The 16,650-nt window shown below is 30.5% G+C and overlaps 2 protein-coding genes across 5 annotated transcripts; one reads left to right on the top strand and one right to left on the bottom strand.

Annotated features, from left to right (window-relative positions):
* Positions 1-6,591: 6,591 nt before the first annotated feature.
* Positions 6,592-13,205, top strand: LOC115697542 (pentatricopeptide repeat-containing protein At5g46460, mitochondrial). Of its 4 annotated transcripts, none has more exons than XM_030624599.2 (5): positions 6,592-8,120; positions 8,420-10,661; positions 10,895-11,024; positions 11,109-11,215; positions 12,422-13,205. In XM_030624599.2, exon 2 carries the CDS (start codon positions 8,536-8,538, stop codon positions 10,654-10,656), a length of 2,121 nt encoding a protein of 706 aa, XP_030480459.2. In that variant the 5' UTR covers positions 6,592-8,120; positions 8,420-8,535; the 3' UTR covers positions 10,657-10,661; positions 10,895-11,024; positions 11,109-11,215; positions 12,422-13,205. The 4 variants fall into 4 exon arrangements, with proteins under 4 accessions (XP_030480459.2, XP_060975046.1, XP_030480460.2 ...); XM_061119063.1 differs by lacking the exon at positions 12,422-13,205 and adding an exon at positions 11,310-11,597; XM_030624600.2 differs by lacking the exon at positions 12,422-13,205 and having other exon boundaries at positions 8,420-10,652; positions 11,109-11,597.
* Positions 13,206-13,564: 359 nt separating this feature from the next.
* On the bottom strand, positions 13,565-14,505 carry LOC133039802 (uncharacterized). The gene is made up of 2 exons (XM_061118759.1): positions 14,075-14,505; positions 13,565-13,985 (listed from the first exon to the last, which is right to left on the bottom strand). The coding sequence occupies exons 1-2, from the start codon at positions 14,503-14,505 to the stop codon at positions 13,565-13,567; spliced, it is 852 nt and encodes a 283-aa protein (XP_060974742.1).
* Between the last annotated feature and the right edge of the window lie 2,145 nt (positions 14,506-16,650).

The following is a 16,650-nucleotide window of genomic DNA, read 5'->3' as shown; positions in this document are numbered from 1 at the left end:
ATTTAGGACATTTTTATTTTTATGGTTTTTAATGCATAAGTTTGTAAAAATATGATTTTTTCTTACGAAAGTTATTTTAAGGGAAAATTTTAGAAAAAAGTTAAAAATACGAAGAAAAAAAAAATACAGCATAAGGTACCTAGTTACCCTCTTATGGTAATTGGTTACTCATCTGGTTACCATAAGCATACCTAGTTACTCTTACTCGATTTTTCTATATTTCTTAACTTTTTCTTCAATTTTACGATAAAATAACATTTTTGAAAAGAATAAAGAAGCTACATTTTTGTACACAAATTATTAAAAACCATAAATTTTGTAATTTCCTCTTTAAATTTTGGGATCCTACACTATTATGTAATGTGTCATACACTTCAACCAACCAAGTTATGAATATTTGTTGTTTACAATACTTATAATTTTACTTGAATAAAAGACTAATGAGGCTTTTCGTTTTTTATCTTGGGCCCCTGAAAAGTGTGGGCCCTAGGCACGGGGCCTAGCCTGTCTATGCCTAGGAAATTAGATTGTATACCCCTTTTAAGTCAGTGTCTCTCATATTTACCTCTTGTTCAAAATTCTTTAATTAATACCCTCTTTTTCCTTCATCCTTCCAATTATAACCCTGTCCCTTTTCACACGAATCTCTTCTCTAATTCAACATATGAATTAACATTTCTTTGCCTGAAACTTTCAGCAAGAAACAAATCTCCCTATAACTTCCTAGCCATCTCCTTTGTCGGAGCTATACGCTCTAATTCTCTCTCGAAGATTCACAGTCATCAACAACAATCAGAGTTGTATGTCCTGAGGTTAAAAGCTTCGCAACCACACATTCGTCGGACCATTTCTGTTGTCGCACCTCACCATTTCCGACTCCCTTGCGCAACTACAGCAGTGACTAGTTTGTGCAAGACTCAATCAATCTGGTAACATAAATTTTTAACAAAATAAAATCTGTTAACATAACTAAGGGTATATTAGGTAGTTCAATTTTAAAAGAGGGTATATTTTAATTAAATGTATTTTGCAATTATTTTTGGTTAAAGTTTAATAAAAACATGTTTATCAACTTATCCCCCTACTGCCTAGCACCTATGATCCTATGATTTTTAGGTGTCATATTGATATTGATGTAATTAAGTATTTAGTTCTATATACTTTAATTTAATAATTTTTAAAAAATATTAATAACCAATCGTAAGATGCCACCTATAAATAGTGTTAGACACCACTAATATTTAATACCAACACTCTGTTTATAATGACAAACTTAATTATTGGTATTATTATTTTAAGTTTAGTTATGATCCACAAAATTATGACATAACTTTCTTAAAGCTAATTATTATTAATATTTTACTAAAAAAATAGGATAAGTAGCTAAAGCTTTTTCCTAATTTATTATTTTTATTTTATTTTATTTTACTTTTGTAGAATTTTTCTCCAATTTTTGCATGTACCCTTCTTTTATATATTGATGTATCGTTAATGTGATGTGATAAGATTTGAGTTTTTAGACATATAGGGTCTAATAAAAAAATTTAAAAATATTGTACTCTGTATTATTAGTAGTTTAGTTTTAATATTTTTGTATATTTAAGGCTAATAAATTTAATTTTAACTATAAATAACTTCATCTAATTAAGTAGATCCTACTATAACTATACATGTGGATTAATTTCGAAGTTATATTTATCTTTATAGATTAATATGAGAAATGATAAGAGGTACTTTAAGGTGTCAAACACTATAATAAGTCGTATACTAATATTAGTAAAGGCAGACCCATATAGAAACAAGACGGGATAGCCATCTCTTAAAAAAATCGAACAAGAAAATGTATATACATTTTAATAATTAGTTACAATATATATTTGTAATAAAAGATGATATTGATAAACATAACATTAATTTTTGTATTATGATTAAGGTAGATAACATATAAGATAGGGGTTAAAATCTCACCAAGAGCATTTTTATTTTTATTTTTAAGTTTATTTTTGTCCCATATCTTATAGAAAAGAAAAAAAAATTATATCATTTATTACTTTAAATCTTAGGTATATTACGAGCTATTAGTACAATTCAATATCGAGTTTTACATTTTAATTTAACCAATAATATATAGAAAATGAGGCAAAAAGTAGAGTAAACCTATTTATTGGTGTTATATTACTTAGGTTGCATGATGATGCAAGCATGGTGATGCAATAGGTTTAATTATGATAAAACTACCAATCTGTCCCATTAAATTATTTGTATAGATTCCTTGTTATTCAATTGTCTAATGCCACCTCACAACAATATTTGGTAGACATTAAAAGACTAGGGTTCACATCACACCGGGGCCGAGCCAGAACGAAATACTTAGAGAGGCCAATTATTAAAATTTTGTATTTTGAAGAAAATATTTTTATAGAATTGCACATCACAAAAATTATTAATAAGGACAAGTTTGGATATAATTGTATAATTACTATGATATTAATTTCATAATTAAACGGTTTAATAATTATATTATATTTTAAATAAATAGTGTATTTATATGTAAAAATGATAATTAGATATGAATTTTTATTGTATTGTTTAGTAAAATAATTAGTAATTATATTATATAATACTTAATATTTAATAGAATCTCTCAAAAAAAAAAATATTTAACACAAAAAGTTTTTAATAGTTATAATAAATTTTATAAATAATTTTCAATATATTGTACATTAGTAATTAATTAGTCAAAACTCTTTTTCCTTCCAAAAATATTCATGCAAGTGTTAGAGGTATATTATATTTTCTTTTTCTTTTTCTAGATAAAAGGATTTTTTTTTTTAATTTTTGTAAGGAGAGATCAAAAAGATCATTTTGTGTAGCCATATATGGTAGAAATTACAAAATAATAATTTCCATAAAAGAAAAAAATTCTATTGGATATGGAATACAAAAGTACTATATAGTGACCTGTTTTCTATTTACTAAATTACAATATCTGAAAAAAAAAAGAATCACAATAAAAGTATCTTTAAAGTTTTTTTTTAATAAATTAATAATATCATCAAGATACATAAAATATTTGTTGTAAAATTGAGGGGGGCCATAACCACCCGAACCCAAAGAATACCTCCGCCCTTGCATCACGCCTCACTTTATTTATAATAATTAACCATATATCTTTTTATTATTTCAAAAATATTTTTCATATAGAAATATGTATTTCGAGTCACGTATCACTAGGTGAGTAATTGAGACCTGCAAAAATCTATTACTGATTAAAAGCTTTTTTTGCAAGTTTTAATTACTCACGTCGTAACACGTAGCTCAAGATACATACTTCATGGAAATTATTAATATTTTTTTTCTTTATAATAATTTAATTTTAACTGCTTATATATATTTTTCTTCAATAAATATTTTATACATAATTAAATTAAGATTTAACAATATAATAGTTGATTAGCGCTAGTGAAATTTGTTTAATGGAGCTTAATTGTTATAAAAATATTTATATTTACTTTAAATAAAAATTATAATTATTTTGTGGGGCTTTTTTTTATTATTTTTGTAACAAGAGCATTTCCAGCGTATTTTGTCCTCACTCGCACGCTTATTCTGAAATTACTCTAAGTCAAGCACGTTTAACTTTAGAGTTCTTAAATTATGGACTATCAGAAAACAAGATGCATTTTATTGATATATGTAATACCAATCAATCCACTTAAGTTATCTTCAACTACATAGTCTCATAACCTACACAGTTTAAGAATCATCACACTTGACATTCTCATGTAATGTGAGATTGCACAACTTACCCCAATATTTTTCTTTACAGATCACAAAACTACTAACTGTCACAATTTTGTTATATAATTATTTAATTAAAAGAAAAATATTTAATTTTTTAAATATAATTTTTTTAATAGAATTACAGCCATTAATGATTTAAATTGTAACTCGTCCTCAAATTACAATACTTTAATTTTGTTAAAAGTATTAAATCTATATTCCTACCAAACTTTTTTTTTTAACTATTATTATTAATTCTATATTCCTATCAAACTTTTTTTTTGAACTATTATCTCTCTCAAATTCTCAATCTTTCTTCACATGCAATTTTCATTAAAGTTGATAATGAAATGAAAGGTAGTTGCACTACTAGAGTGGACTTCCTCATAACAATAATATTATAGTCAACTTATTTTATTTATTTTCTAATAATTAATGAAAATAAATCTAGTAGCTCTTTTGTAGATAACCTAATTCACTTGATTAAGTAATGCATCACAAATTAATTAACCTAATGCATCAACACTACAAATCTATATAGCATAACTACTACATTTTCTAAAGGCACAACATAATTTGTGTGATTTTTTTTTTTTTTTGAAAAAAAATGGTGATTAGATTATCATATTTACACCTAAACAATTTGTGACTAAGTAATAATAATCATGATAAAAGGTATAGTTTATGGTGACTAACTAAATATGTTTGGGAATTTTGACTTTTTATGCATACAAATACCTAATAGTTTTCTCCTAAATACATAATATGTAATATTTGTAGAATATGACACATTTATAATATCCCTAAAATACCTCCATTTACATTATCCCCTATCCCCTCTCTTCTTCTCTCTTTCTTCATACCCATCGGACCCCAATCGGGATCCCCATCGGACCCGTCGGACCTAAAAAATTTTTTACCCAGCACATGCATCGAACCCTGATCGGGGTCCCCATCAAACCCAAAAAAAAAAAAAAATTTCTAGCACATGCATCAGATCCCAATCGAGGTCCCCATCAGACTCGTCGGACCCAAAAACAGAATTTTTCAGCACATGCATCGGATCCCATCGGGCCATCGTCTTCCCCAAACTGCGATTTCCCGTAATCGCAGATCTGAACCTAAATCGAACCCTAAATCTAACAAAACTCACGGTGCACACATAAACACATACATTATATATTATAACCTTAAAATCAATACCTATCAATAATCCAAATCATATATCACACAAAAAAAAAACAATGACAAAAAAAAGGGAGCCGAATCTTACCTTGGACATTTCGGTTTTGATGGGGCCGGCGGTGTAGGCGGTAGACAGTGAGAAGTGCTCGGTTTTGATTTGGGAGGGGGCCGGTGTTGTAGGCGGTGGTGAGGGGTCGGCGTTGTGGGCGGTGGTGAGGGGGTTTTGGATCGTGTGTGGTTCGGTTGTGAGAGAGAGATAGAGGAAGAGAGAGAGAGTTGGGGTTGAGTTATGAGAGAGGTATTTTTGGGTTTTAGATAAAGTGGTCATAAGTTTTCAATTTTGATATGTATTAGTTTAGGGATAAAATATTAAGGTATTTTATGCCTATTTTTTCAAATTTTCCATATGTTTTTACCCTATATATTACATTATAATATAACAAAGTTAGGACTAATTAATTGATATTACTCATTTGTTGTGTTTACTTAAAAAATATTATAGTGACTAAAAGCTATCAAAATTTGTTGTAGTGACTAATTTGTCAACATAAAGATTCAAATTAGGGGTAATTACATAAAATATATATATTTTTTTAATTTTCTTTTACATTTTTACATTTTTTTTTTTTATATTTTTACGATTTTTTATGTATATATAAACAACAAGAAACAATATAAAAGTAACAGGAAAATAACACCCAAACAACAACGAAAAATAACATATACATAACAAAAAATTAATAATAAATAAACAAAAATACAATATAAAAAAACCGTATTTTTTGTAAATAAAATCATTAAAATTGTTTAAAATTTCGTACAACCGTATTTTTGTAATTTTTTTGTTATTTTTGGGTATTTGTGAAATAATCCCTTCAAATTATTGACATCATTAGATTACCCATATTTTTTTTATTGTTGGGAATATCAATATAAAATTTAGGGTAAATAGCAACATAAGTACCTAAAATTTTAAGTTTGTAAACGTCAAAAATCCAATGTTTATTTTAGTGGCATAAGTATCTAATGTTTATAAAGCTGTAATTTTCTTCTAGTTTTGTTAATACAATATCCTTTTTGAATTTATTAAATGAACATTTGGAAGTAATTGATACTACATATTTATGTCTACACCCAATGATCTAGAATTCGAGTCTTATATGTGCCATGTTTAACCAATAATAAAGTCTGTACTAATAAAATTAGAAAAAAAAAATTACAATTTTACAAATATTAAGTATTTATACCGCTAGAAATAAATATTGAATTTATATCATTTATAAATTTAAACCTTTTGATACTTATACTGCTATTTACTTTAAAATTAACAACGAATAACATGAATTTTACTAAAATTAATGCAAAATTTGATTGAGAGTGATGCATTTCAAAGTGTCAATTATTCACAAAAGTACCATAATTGTTTTTATGATTTAGTTAGTGATATTATTTATTTGATGTACTCTTTTTCTAGGGAAAATGAAATTATTGATTACTCAAAAAGTAATGTCTCTTTCAATATGGATAGGACCTCACTCAACCAAGATATTAATAATGAAAATGAGACATCATCATAAGATTGCTACAAGCTTTTGATTTGATCTATGTATATCTTTACATTTAACAATTTATTTCTTTAAATTTTTAATTAAATGCAATTATAACGATTTACAGTAATAAATTGAACACTTGTTACTACAAAATACATATTTATTGTAATAGAATAGAAATAAAAATAAATTGTACAAAATTTAATCCTAACCTAAAGACAACAACAATGAAAGAAAAATGAATAACAATAAGAATGACCAAAGACATGAAAAGAAAGAGAAGCTCAACAACGACCTTGATTAGCAACAACATCCCCACGAGAAGGCTTCGAAGTTCACATGCTTCACCATTCTCACCGAAACTTTGGAAACCATTTTTATGGCAACCCAGTTGGTCGTTTCTTACAAAAGACTCCCTCCGATTAAGAAGAATATGAGCAAGAGGGATACCTCCAAAAATTTTCGATTTCACAAGGATTTCGGCCATGACACAAATGAGTGTAACAATCTGAAGGAGGAAATCGAGTTCCTCATCAAGAGAAACAATTTACATTTGCATCGGTATATTCAAGTCGACTAGAACCAAGTTGTCACCCCGCAAGACAATAATTAGAACCACTTGATGCCTCCACCAGTAGACAACATTTACAAGTGATTATTAGGGACCTGCATATAGCTAAAGATTTGAACAAAGCCATGGAAAGGTATGCTCGGACTCTCCGACATGAACAAAAGGAAGATGAAGTTTTGACCATAGAAGAGCGAAATCCAATCAATCCGCATAGGGACGATCCAATCATATTGCTCAATGGAGAGGGCACTGCCCACGTTATCTACCCGCACAATGACCCCCTAATTGTCCAAGTACAAATTGGAAACATAACAGTGACTCGGTCCATGATCGATAATGGAGCTTCATCAAATATCCTTTTCAAAACAATTTATGAAACGATGTGACTTCAACTCAAAGATTTAGTACCTTGCACGCAACTAGTGTTCGACTTCTCCAAACAGAGTATTGCTTCACTCGGACACATTTGACTTCCTTTCACAGTAGGAAAAAGTCCGACTACCAATACGGTAATGGCCTAATTTTTAGTAATTGACGTACTCTCTGCCTTCAATGTCATGATAGGCCGACCAACTCTATATGACTTAAAGAAAATCACCTCAATATACTACCTTTGCCTAAGGTTTCCGACAAGATTTAGAGTCGGATGCCGGGGAGATCAAAGGGCTACACTATTACAATCTCACCTTGACAAAAGCAAAGAAGGAAGATCAACTCGACCAAGAGTCAAGATCCGAGCAAAGTAGTGAAAAATAGGAGTTCACCCAAAGTGAGAGTAAAAATTTTTCCGTATTGACATATTTTTGTAATTTTTATTTTTAAAATTTTTACTCGGTAAATTTTTTTAAAAACTTCTCCCTCTTATTTCCTTAATTATTTTCATATAAAAATAATTATTGAAAAATATAAAAATAATTAGCTATGGCTACCTCTTCCTTGCTCATTCCTTAACTACATACAAAGACAAAGAATGTAACTTCTTCGAACAACAACAATTATCAAAGCTTTCGACTTTGAGCTCTTCGTTTCTGGTAAAAGTTTCAAACTTTCTCTTCTCAATTTGGGGATTTCTTGTTTGCTTAACTTTAATTGTTACTGTGTTTCAAGGGAAGTTGGAATGGTTTAGTTTACTACTTAAAAAGAAGACATTTTTGATAATTTTGAATAGGCAACCAATGACTTTGAGTGTTGAAAGAATGAGTTGAGTTTATTAAAGAAAATGGGTTGTTTTTGTTGGGAATTGGTCTCTGGTTAGTGTTTGTTTGTCTTTTTGAAAAATTTAAACTCAATTCCTTTTGTGTAATGTGTAATTGTCTTCTTGTTATAACAGATTTGTACTATTTGTGGTTTGTTGAGCTCTGCTATGAACATGGAAGCTTTCAGATCCCAAAAAGGTCCAACTTATCTCATAAAACCATATTTACATAACTTTGCTAATCTTTAGAGATGTTGCTGAGATTTCCTGCCCATTTTCAATTCATGGGAATCTCACATTTCTCAGTCTTGATCTCCAAACCTTGTTTTAAATGCTTAGGAGGGTTTATGGGTTTGATGAGTTATGCTACATTGAGTGATTCCAATTACAAGATGTTGTTTTCTGATTATCTTAGGAATAAAAGAGTAGATGAAGCTAGGGAGGTTTTTGATCGAATTCCTTATCCGAATGTGTATTTGTATTCGATGATGATATCGGGTTATGCTAGAAATTGTCGGTTGGGTGATGCGTTGAAACTGTTCGATGAAATGCCTGTTAGAGATGTAGTTTCTTGGAATTCAATGATTAAAGGGTGTTTGGATTGTGGGGACTTATCTAAGGCTTTAGAGATTTTTGAGAACATGTCTGGAAAGAATGTTGTTTCTTGGACTACAATGATTCATGGGTTGATGCTGTTTGGGGAAGTTGAGATGGCTGAGATCTTGTTTCGGAAGATGCCCACGAGGGATGTGGCTGCTTGGAATTCGATGATTCATGGTTATTTTAGTAATGGTAGAGTGGAAGATGCTGTTAGCTTGTTTGAGGTAATGCCTTGTTGTAATGTAATTTCGTGGACTTCAATGATCGGCGGGCTTGATCAGAACGGGAAGAGTAACGAAGCTTTGGCTCTATTCGAAAAGATGATGTGTTCTGGTTTCAAACCAACTTCAACCACATTGTTATGTGCTTTGACTGCCTCAGCCAAAGTACTGGCTTTAAATTCGGGTGTTAAAATTCATGGCCAAATTGTTAAGTTAGGCTACTGCTTTGACGAGTTTTTATCCGCTTCTCTAATAACCTTTTATGCTAATTGTAAGCAAGTAGAGAGTACTTGCAAGGTTTTCAAGGAGAAACTGCACAAAAATGTGGCAGTTTGGACAGCCCTTGTAACTGGATTTACCTTGAATGGAAAACCTGAAAATGCTTTAGAGGTTTTTCGAGATATGATGAAATTGGGTGTCCTTCCAAATCAGTCTTCTTTCACCAGTGCTTTGAATGCATCTTGTGGATTGGAGTCTCCTGATAAAGGCAAGGAAATCCATTCAACAGCAGTAAAACTAGGTTTCGAAACTGATGTGTTTGTGGGTAATTCTCTTATTGTCTTATATAGTAAATGTGGTAATATAAGTGATGGGATATCTGTGTTTATGAGGATTGGTGAGAAGAACATTGTCTCGTGGAATTCAGTTATCATGGGATGCGCACAACATGGTTGCGGGATATTGGCCTTGACTCTGTTCAGCCGAATGATGCGTATAGGGGTTGAGCCAGACGAAATCACATTCACTGGCTTGCTTTCTGCGTGTAGCCATTGCGGGATGTTACAGAAAGGAAAAGGCTTTTTTAAATTTTTTAGTGAAGCGAAAGCTTTTGAGGTGAAACGCGAACACTATGCTTGTATGATTGATGTCTTAGGGCGATGCGGGAAGTTGGAAGAGGCAGAAGAGTTAGTAAGAAACATGCCTTTTGAAGCAAATTCGACTGTATGGCTAGCTTTACTTGGCGCTTGTAGGAACCATTCTAATTTGGATGTGGCTGAAAGAGCTGCTCGGAACATTTTTGAGTTGGAACCACATTGTAGTGCTGCTTATGTACTGTTGTCAAATATCTATGCTTCTGCAAATAGATGGAGCGATGTCTCGAGAGTTCGAATGATGATGAAATACAATGGCGTTGTAAAACAACCGGGCTCTAGTTGGGTCACTCTAAAGGGATTCAGACATGAATTTCTTTCTGGAGATAAATCCCACTATCTCACCGAAAAAATATATAAAAAACTAGATTGGTTGGGAATTAAGTTGAAGGAATGTGGTTATGTTCCTGATCAGAAGTTTGCTCTACATGATGTGGAGGCTGAACAAAAAGAAGAGATGTTGTCTTACCATAGTGAGAGGCTTGCTATTGCATTTTGCTTGGTTAGTACCCCCGAGGGAGACACAATAACCGTGATGAAGAACCTTCGTGTATGCGGGGATTGTCACTCTGCCATCAAGCTTATAGCAAAGATTGTTGGGCGCAAAATCGTTTTAAGAGATTCAAGCCGATTTCATCACTTTAGCAATGGTATCTGTTCTTGTGGCGATTACTGGTAAGTAAGGTATGTAGTAAGAGAAATATTTGAAAGACATATTTTTAATAGTCATGATTGAGAAGAACTTTATTATAAAACTTGATTATTATACCAAGAGTGAAGGGATGTGATGATGATGATTAAGTAGTGCAGAACAATGGTGGTTTTTGACTGAGGATAGGATACTCATACAATGAAGATTTATGTGCTCAAACTAACTTGAAGGAAGTTTTGATTTGATTTGTGTTGTACCTAATTAGGTGATGTGGGGCAATTAACTTGGTGTAATCAAGTGGTAATAGCTGCTGAGTTCTTAGCAGGAAAGGAAGGCTTTGGTTTGATTGTGGTGATTATGGAAATTACATCGACACCCGAGAAGGCTAAGGCTAGGTGAGTAAGATTTGTAATCCTTTTCTTATTTGCAGCTCAGGAGTATCAATTGGTACTTTTCTTCTCATTGATTTGTCATGGCAGAAACTGATTTCCTCGCGTTGTCGAAGACCTTGCACGCTCAATCTGAGGAGCAAACAATGTCAATTCACCAGAACTTGCAACAATATAAGAACTTGCAAGCAATCAAGGTAATCTAATCTTCAAAATTGATTCAAACCTCTCTTAATGATTAGATTATTCATTTCTGGTTTAAATATTCATGAAATACGATTCACTTTCAAGATGTGAAATTGTATACACGCGAAACTCAAAATCTCGTGCTAAAGAGTGTGGAGGTTCGAGTCATCTTCAAGGCATAATATTGAATATTGAAAATGCTAAAAAACGTGGAGGTTTGAGTCCTTTGTTGTCCCAGAAAATTATGAGACTTTTCGAAAGAAATCTAAAAAATGATTGAATCATTAGTCTTTGTTCTAATCAAGATTTTAAGGAATCAACATCAATATTTTCTGTGCTATTTTGAATCATTGCAGAGTGTGAAATAAGAAAATAAAACATTCATTCTTATTCCTCTGTTTTGGCATTTACATAATATTATAGTTATCTGTTTTTCAGTTTAATTAATATGTCTATTTATTACCAAGAAATAAAGCATAAAATGATAAATAAATAAGTAAATGAGCAAAAATGCCCCCCTAAATTAATATTTTTCATTTATATTCTTATATATATTTTTTTACTTTTGTCTCAATAAATTTTACATATTTTTTATTATTAGTCTACATAATTTTATTTTTATCCCCTATAAAATTTATATTTTTTGTTGTTGTTATCCTTTCATATTTTTTTATTTTATCCCATTAATACTATTTAATTAATTTTTTTTGCTCTTGTTAATAGCTGGTTATAATAACAGTAATCCAGAGAGATAATTTTTTTTTAAAAAATATAGTAATTTTGCTAAAAAAAATAAAACTTTTAATACAAAACTAAATGTATATAAATATACATGTGATTTTGCCATTTTATTCAAAATCTCTCTCTCTCTCTCTCTCTCTCTCTCTCTCTCTCTCTCTCTCTCTCTCTCTCTCTCTCTCTCATTCATCCATGGCTAAAATAGATAGAAATCTCAGTTCTTATCTTGATTTTGTATGCATGGTTTCTAATTTCTTACATGGTGTGAAAATGGCCGATAAGAAGATAGAAAAATTGAAGCTTGAGATGATCACAAATCAAAAGAAGAATAAGCAAAGAAAAGATGATCATAATGATGTTATTAATTATAAAAAGTCTTATAAGAAGACTAAGATTAGAAATCAAGAATTCTATAATCTCAATTACAACCATTCATTACTCAAGAGAGGTTTCATTAGGACTATAATGATCTTCTCTAGGTTACTTGATCGACAAGATTCTCATGAAGATTATTACTACACAAACTCGCAAATATTCCTACACCAACTTCACAATCTCCTCCCTCTAAGGAAGGCGAAAACCAATGATGAGTTCTTACTTGTGATGCAAGAAATCAGGAGTTCTTGGATTAAAAATGCCAAAATTCGTGATAGGAAGATAAAGAAATTGGCAAGGGCTTTGAAAGTCGGTATTAATAGTTATGATGATGATCATGAAGGAGTTGAAAAGAACAAGTGGACTATGATTGATGTTATGAAGATGTATGGATTTGCGAATCTTGAAAAGGCAAAAAATGAAGAGAAGATTATAAGGAAGTTGAAGGAGGTAGAATTAAGTACTTTGTGTTTGTCAACTTATTGCGAGTTATTATCACCCGAGATTGATGACATTCTAAGGAGAAAGAAGAGCAATCTTGGCGAGTTCTTGAAGCTGATGAACGGGATTAGAAACTCGAGTGAGCTCGATGTGGAGATAGAGGAAGCTAATCACGAGTTATTGTGGTGGTTGTACTATGTTGAGAGAGAGATCTTTCTTCTTGTTAATGATTTGACTTTTGTTAACAATAAGTGCCCATTAATTGGTTTAATTAGAAAGCTTAAAGAGCTTAAACAACAAGAACAAGGGAAGGTGGCTTTAGTGGTGTATAGGATACTATTTTTACTAGAAGAAAAAATGAAAGTTGATCATAAAGGCTTATACATGGATGAAGTTGAATTTGGATATTTAGTGCTTCAGCTATACAAGATGATTTTGTTGTGCACACATGTTTTGAATAACATCTCCAATTTAAATTCAAATAATAGTAATTTATTAGTATTAGAAAATGTTTGTAATTATTCTAAGAAAGAAGTGTTTATTGAGTCTTTTGAACTTGTTAGAAAATGTGATGAGAAAATAAGTGCTATGAGAAGAGAGGTTGATGAGTTCATTAGAAGTTAAAACATTTTTTTTTTAATTCATAATGTAAATGATAACAATGGTTGACCATAATGATACAAGTTGAATATAATTACTTTTAAAAATGTGGTATTTTTTTTTTTATCGAGAATAATAATCTTTCTATAATCAAACAAGCCATTTACAACTAAATAGGGACTACACCCACAAATTTACATCAAAACTTACAAACTTTTAGCATTTCTAAGGATAATTCTCTCAAAACTAGAAAGCTTTCTATCTTGAATAAGAGACAATCTAGTTTTAAGATTCTCTTTAATGCTTCTATCTATATACAATGGGACTTTACATTTTCCTTCAAAAACACACAAGTTCCGATTGAGCCATATTCCATATATGGCACTAGCTAGTGTAGCATAGTAGATTTCTATTAATAAACTTCTCGGTCTTTTTCCTTGGATCCACTCAAGAAGCAACTGAAAAGAATTTGGCCAAAGCCATTCCCCCAACCAATTCTTGATATTTTGCATCACTCTCCAAGAAAAAGGACATTCAAAGAATAAGTGTTCATGAGACTCTAGATCCCATTCATAAACCGGACAGTAGGCACTATCAATGAGAACATGTTTCTTAACAAGATTGTCCCTGGTGAGAAGGTTACAGTGTACCATTTGCCACATTATAAAACGATGTTTTGGTCTCGAGAGCTTGCACCAAACTGCTTTCTTACTAACAAAACTTGTCTCCTTCGAAATGAGATAGTCATAAGCTTGCCTAACGAAAAGTTGCCATTAGTTCCAGCTTTCATGATAGCTTCACGAGTGAATGAATCTCTTAATCTCAGAATTTTCCTCCAATACCAACTCACATTCCCTTTCAGCTCAAGAGACCACATCTCTTGATCTTTTATGTACAAATTGTTCACCCATTTTACCCAAAGTACATCTTTCTTTGTAGTAATAGCCCATAGATACTTTGCCAAAGCCGCTTTGTTCCATTCAGGACCTTCTCGAAATCCTAAACCTCCAAGTTCTCTCGGTAGACATACTAAGTTCCAAGAGGCCATATGAAGCTTGCTCCGATCATCCTTTTCCCCGCAAAGAAAGTTTCTACACAATCGGTCAATCTCTTTAGCTATTTTTTGAGGTAATTGAAATATGCTCATCCAATAACTTCTGATTCCAATTAAGACAATGTTTATTACAAGAACTCTACCTGCAAAGGATAGGTGACGGCTTGCCCAAGAATGTAATTTCAGCTTTAGTTTTTTTAAGATGATATCACAATCCTCATACTTCCACTTGGTTGGCCTCAGAGATACCCCTAGATGTGGTATTTTATTTGTTAATATTTTCTCATTTAGAGTTGATATTATAAGCATCTCTCAACTAATAATTATTAGGAGTTATATTCACCCCATAAAATGATAAGTATACCTTATTATTAAAAAAATAAATAATTTTTAAAAAATTACTCTTAATATATATTTTTCTAACATTATTTTATGTCAATTTCAATACTTATTTTGATTTTATTTTTATATTTTATTTTTTCATTTTAAATCATGTATATATATACATATATTTTTTTTCTAAGAAAATTTTATATAATTTTTTATTTTAATTATATTTCAAATATTTTAATTTTATCATAATATTTAAAATATAATTTATTTTTGTTTGATGGTATATTTTTTAAGATTATAAATTGAGAGAAAAAAGTTAAGAAAAAAACCTAATACAACATAAATTTTATATAAAATAAAAATTATTAAAATAAAGTGTCTTTACAAATTTTGAGGGTGTAAATAAAATTTTCCTTTTTTTTAAAAAAAAAAACTCATATTATAAAATATCATTTTGAATCATGTATTTTGCAAAAATTATTGATTGGACCTTCAATTTTGTTAAACGATAAATTGAACCTTGTATTTTTTAAAATGGTACAAAATAGTATCTTGAGCGAATTTTTTGTCAAAATAAAACTTAATAATAACTTGATCTAAAAGTGTTACGACAAGACGGTCTGTATCTGTTCATGCTAGAAATTATTTTCAAATTAATTGTCAAAAATTTGAGCTTAGATACTATTTTGTACCATTTTAAAAATACAAGATCTAATTTATTATTTGCCAAAATAATTAGTACAATTAAAATATTTTGTTAAAAATAACCATCGAATTGAATGATTTATTAATTATATTTTTATTTCATAAAAAAAATTAATTATATTTTTATTTAATTACATTGACGATTTGAGTGGGAAGAGAGTTTGTAATTTTTTTTCTTCTGTTAATTACATAATATAAATAAATAAAATTCCAATAGATATTAGATATTCATTCGATTATTCAGTCTTTGAATAATTTACATTTAAAATGAATAAATAAAGAATATGATTAGTAACTTTATTATTTTTTTTTTTTTAAAAAGATTATTATGAAACGATATTTTAAGATATTAAATTTTAAATTCTCTTAATGATATTAGTAATTAACATATATCTATCTATCTATATATAATTTTAATTATTATTAAACACATAAAATCTCTCTCAAAGTTCTTCTCACTTTTAAACAATGTTGAATATCAATAATAGTGACAATAATTTTCTTTACAATTGGTTGTTAAAGATTGTCACTTTATGTAACAATGACACTCAATCAAAGAAAATTGCAACTAATACGAAGACATATCTCGAAAATCAAACTATAGATTCTTTATGGCAAAGATTGGGGTTTATGGATGGAATTGCAGTGTCGGCTGTTGGAAATTCAGGTGGTCTGGCTTTATTCTGGCGACGTGGATGGGACATTCAAGTTTTGATTTCGGATTTTAATAAGATCATAGTCCGGTTTGGCATGGATCGGACTGTTCCGGAGTGGATAAGTTGTTTCACTTATGCCCCTCCTTGCAGATCTCTTCGGTTGGACTTCTGGAAGGAGTTAAGTGTGAATATGTCTAATTTCTCGTGCCCGTGGATCGTCATGGGGGATCTCAATTCAGTTCTTTCGGCGGATGAAAAATGTGGAGGTCGTCCTGTTACCAGAGCTGAAGGGCAAGGGCTACGTGAATTTATTTTTAATTTGGGTGGGATTGACTTGGAAGGAGTTGGAGCTATTTTTACGTGGTCCAATGGACAGAATTGGAAGAGACTAATCCGTGAGAAGTTAGATCGTGTGGTGGTTTCTGCTGCTTGGATTTCCTATTTTAAGAAAGCAGGTGTTAGAAATATGGCTGTGAGACACTCGGATCATGGTGCTATTGTGCTTGACACTCGTATGGATAGGGAAGTGGTGAAGACTCCGTTC

This window comes from Cannabis sativa, chromosome 7, assembly GCF_029168945.1.
Source record: "Cannabis sativa cultivar Pink pepper isolate KNU-18-1 chromosome 7, ASM2916894v1, whole genome shotgun sequence".
In the NCBI taxonomy this organism is placed as follows: Eukaryota; Viridiplantae; Streptophyta; class Magnoliopsida; order Rosales; family Cannabaceae; genus Cannabis; species Cannabis sativa.
The sequence above is the reverse complement of the archived record's forward strand: the minus strand, read 5'-3'. Positions and strand labels throughout refer to the sequence as shown.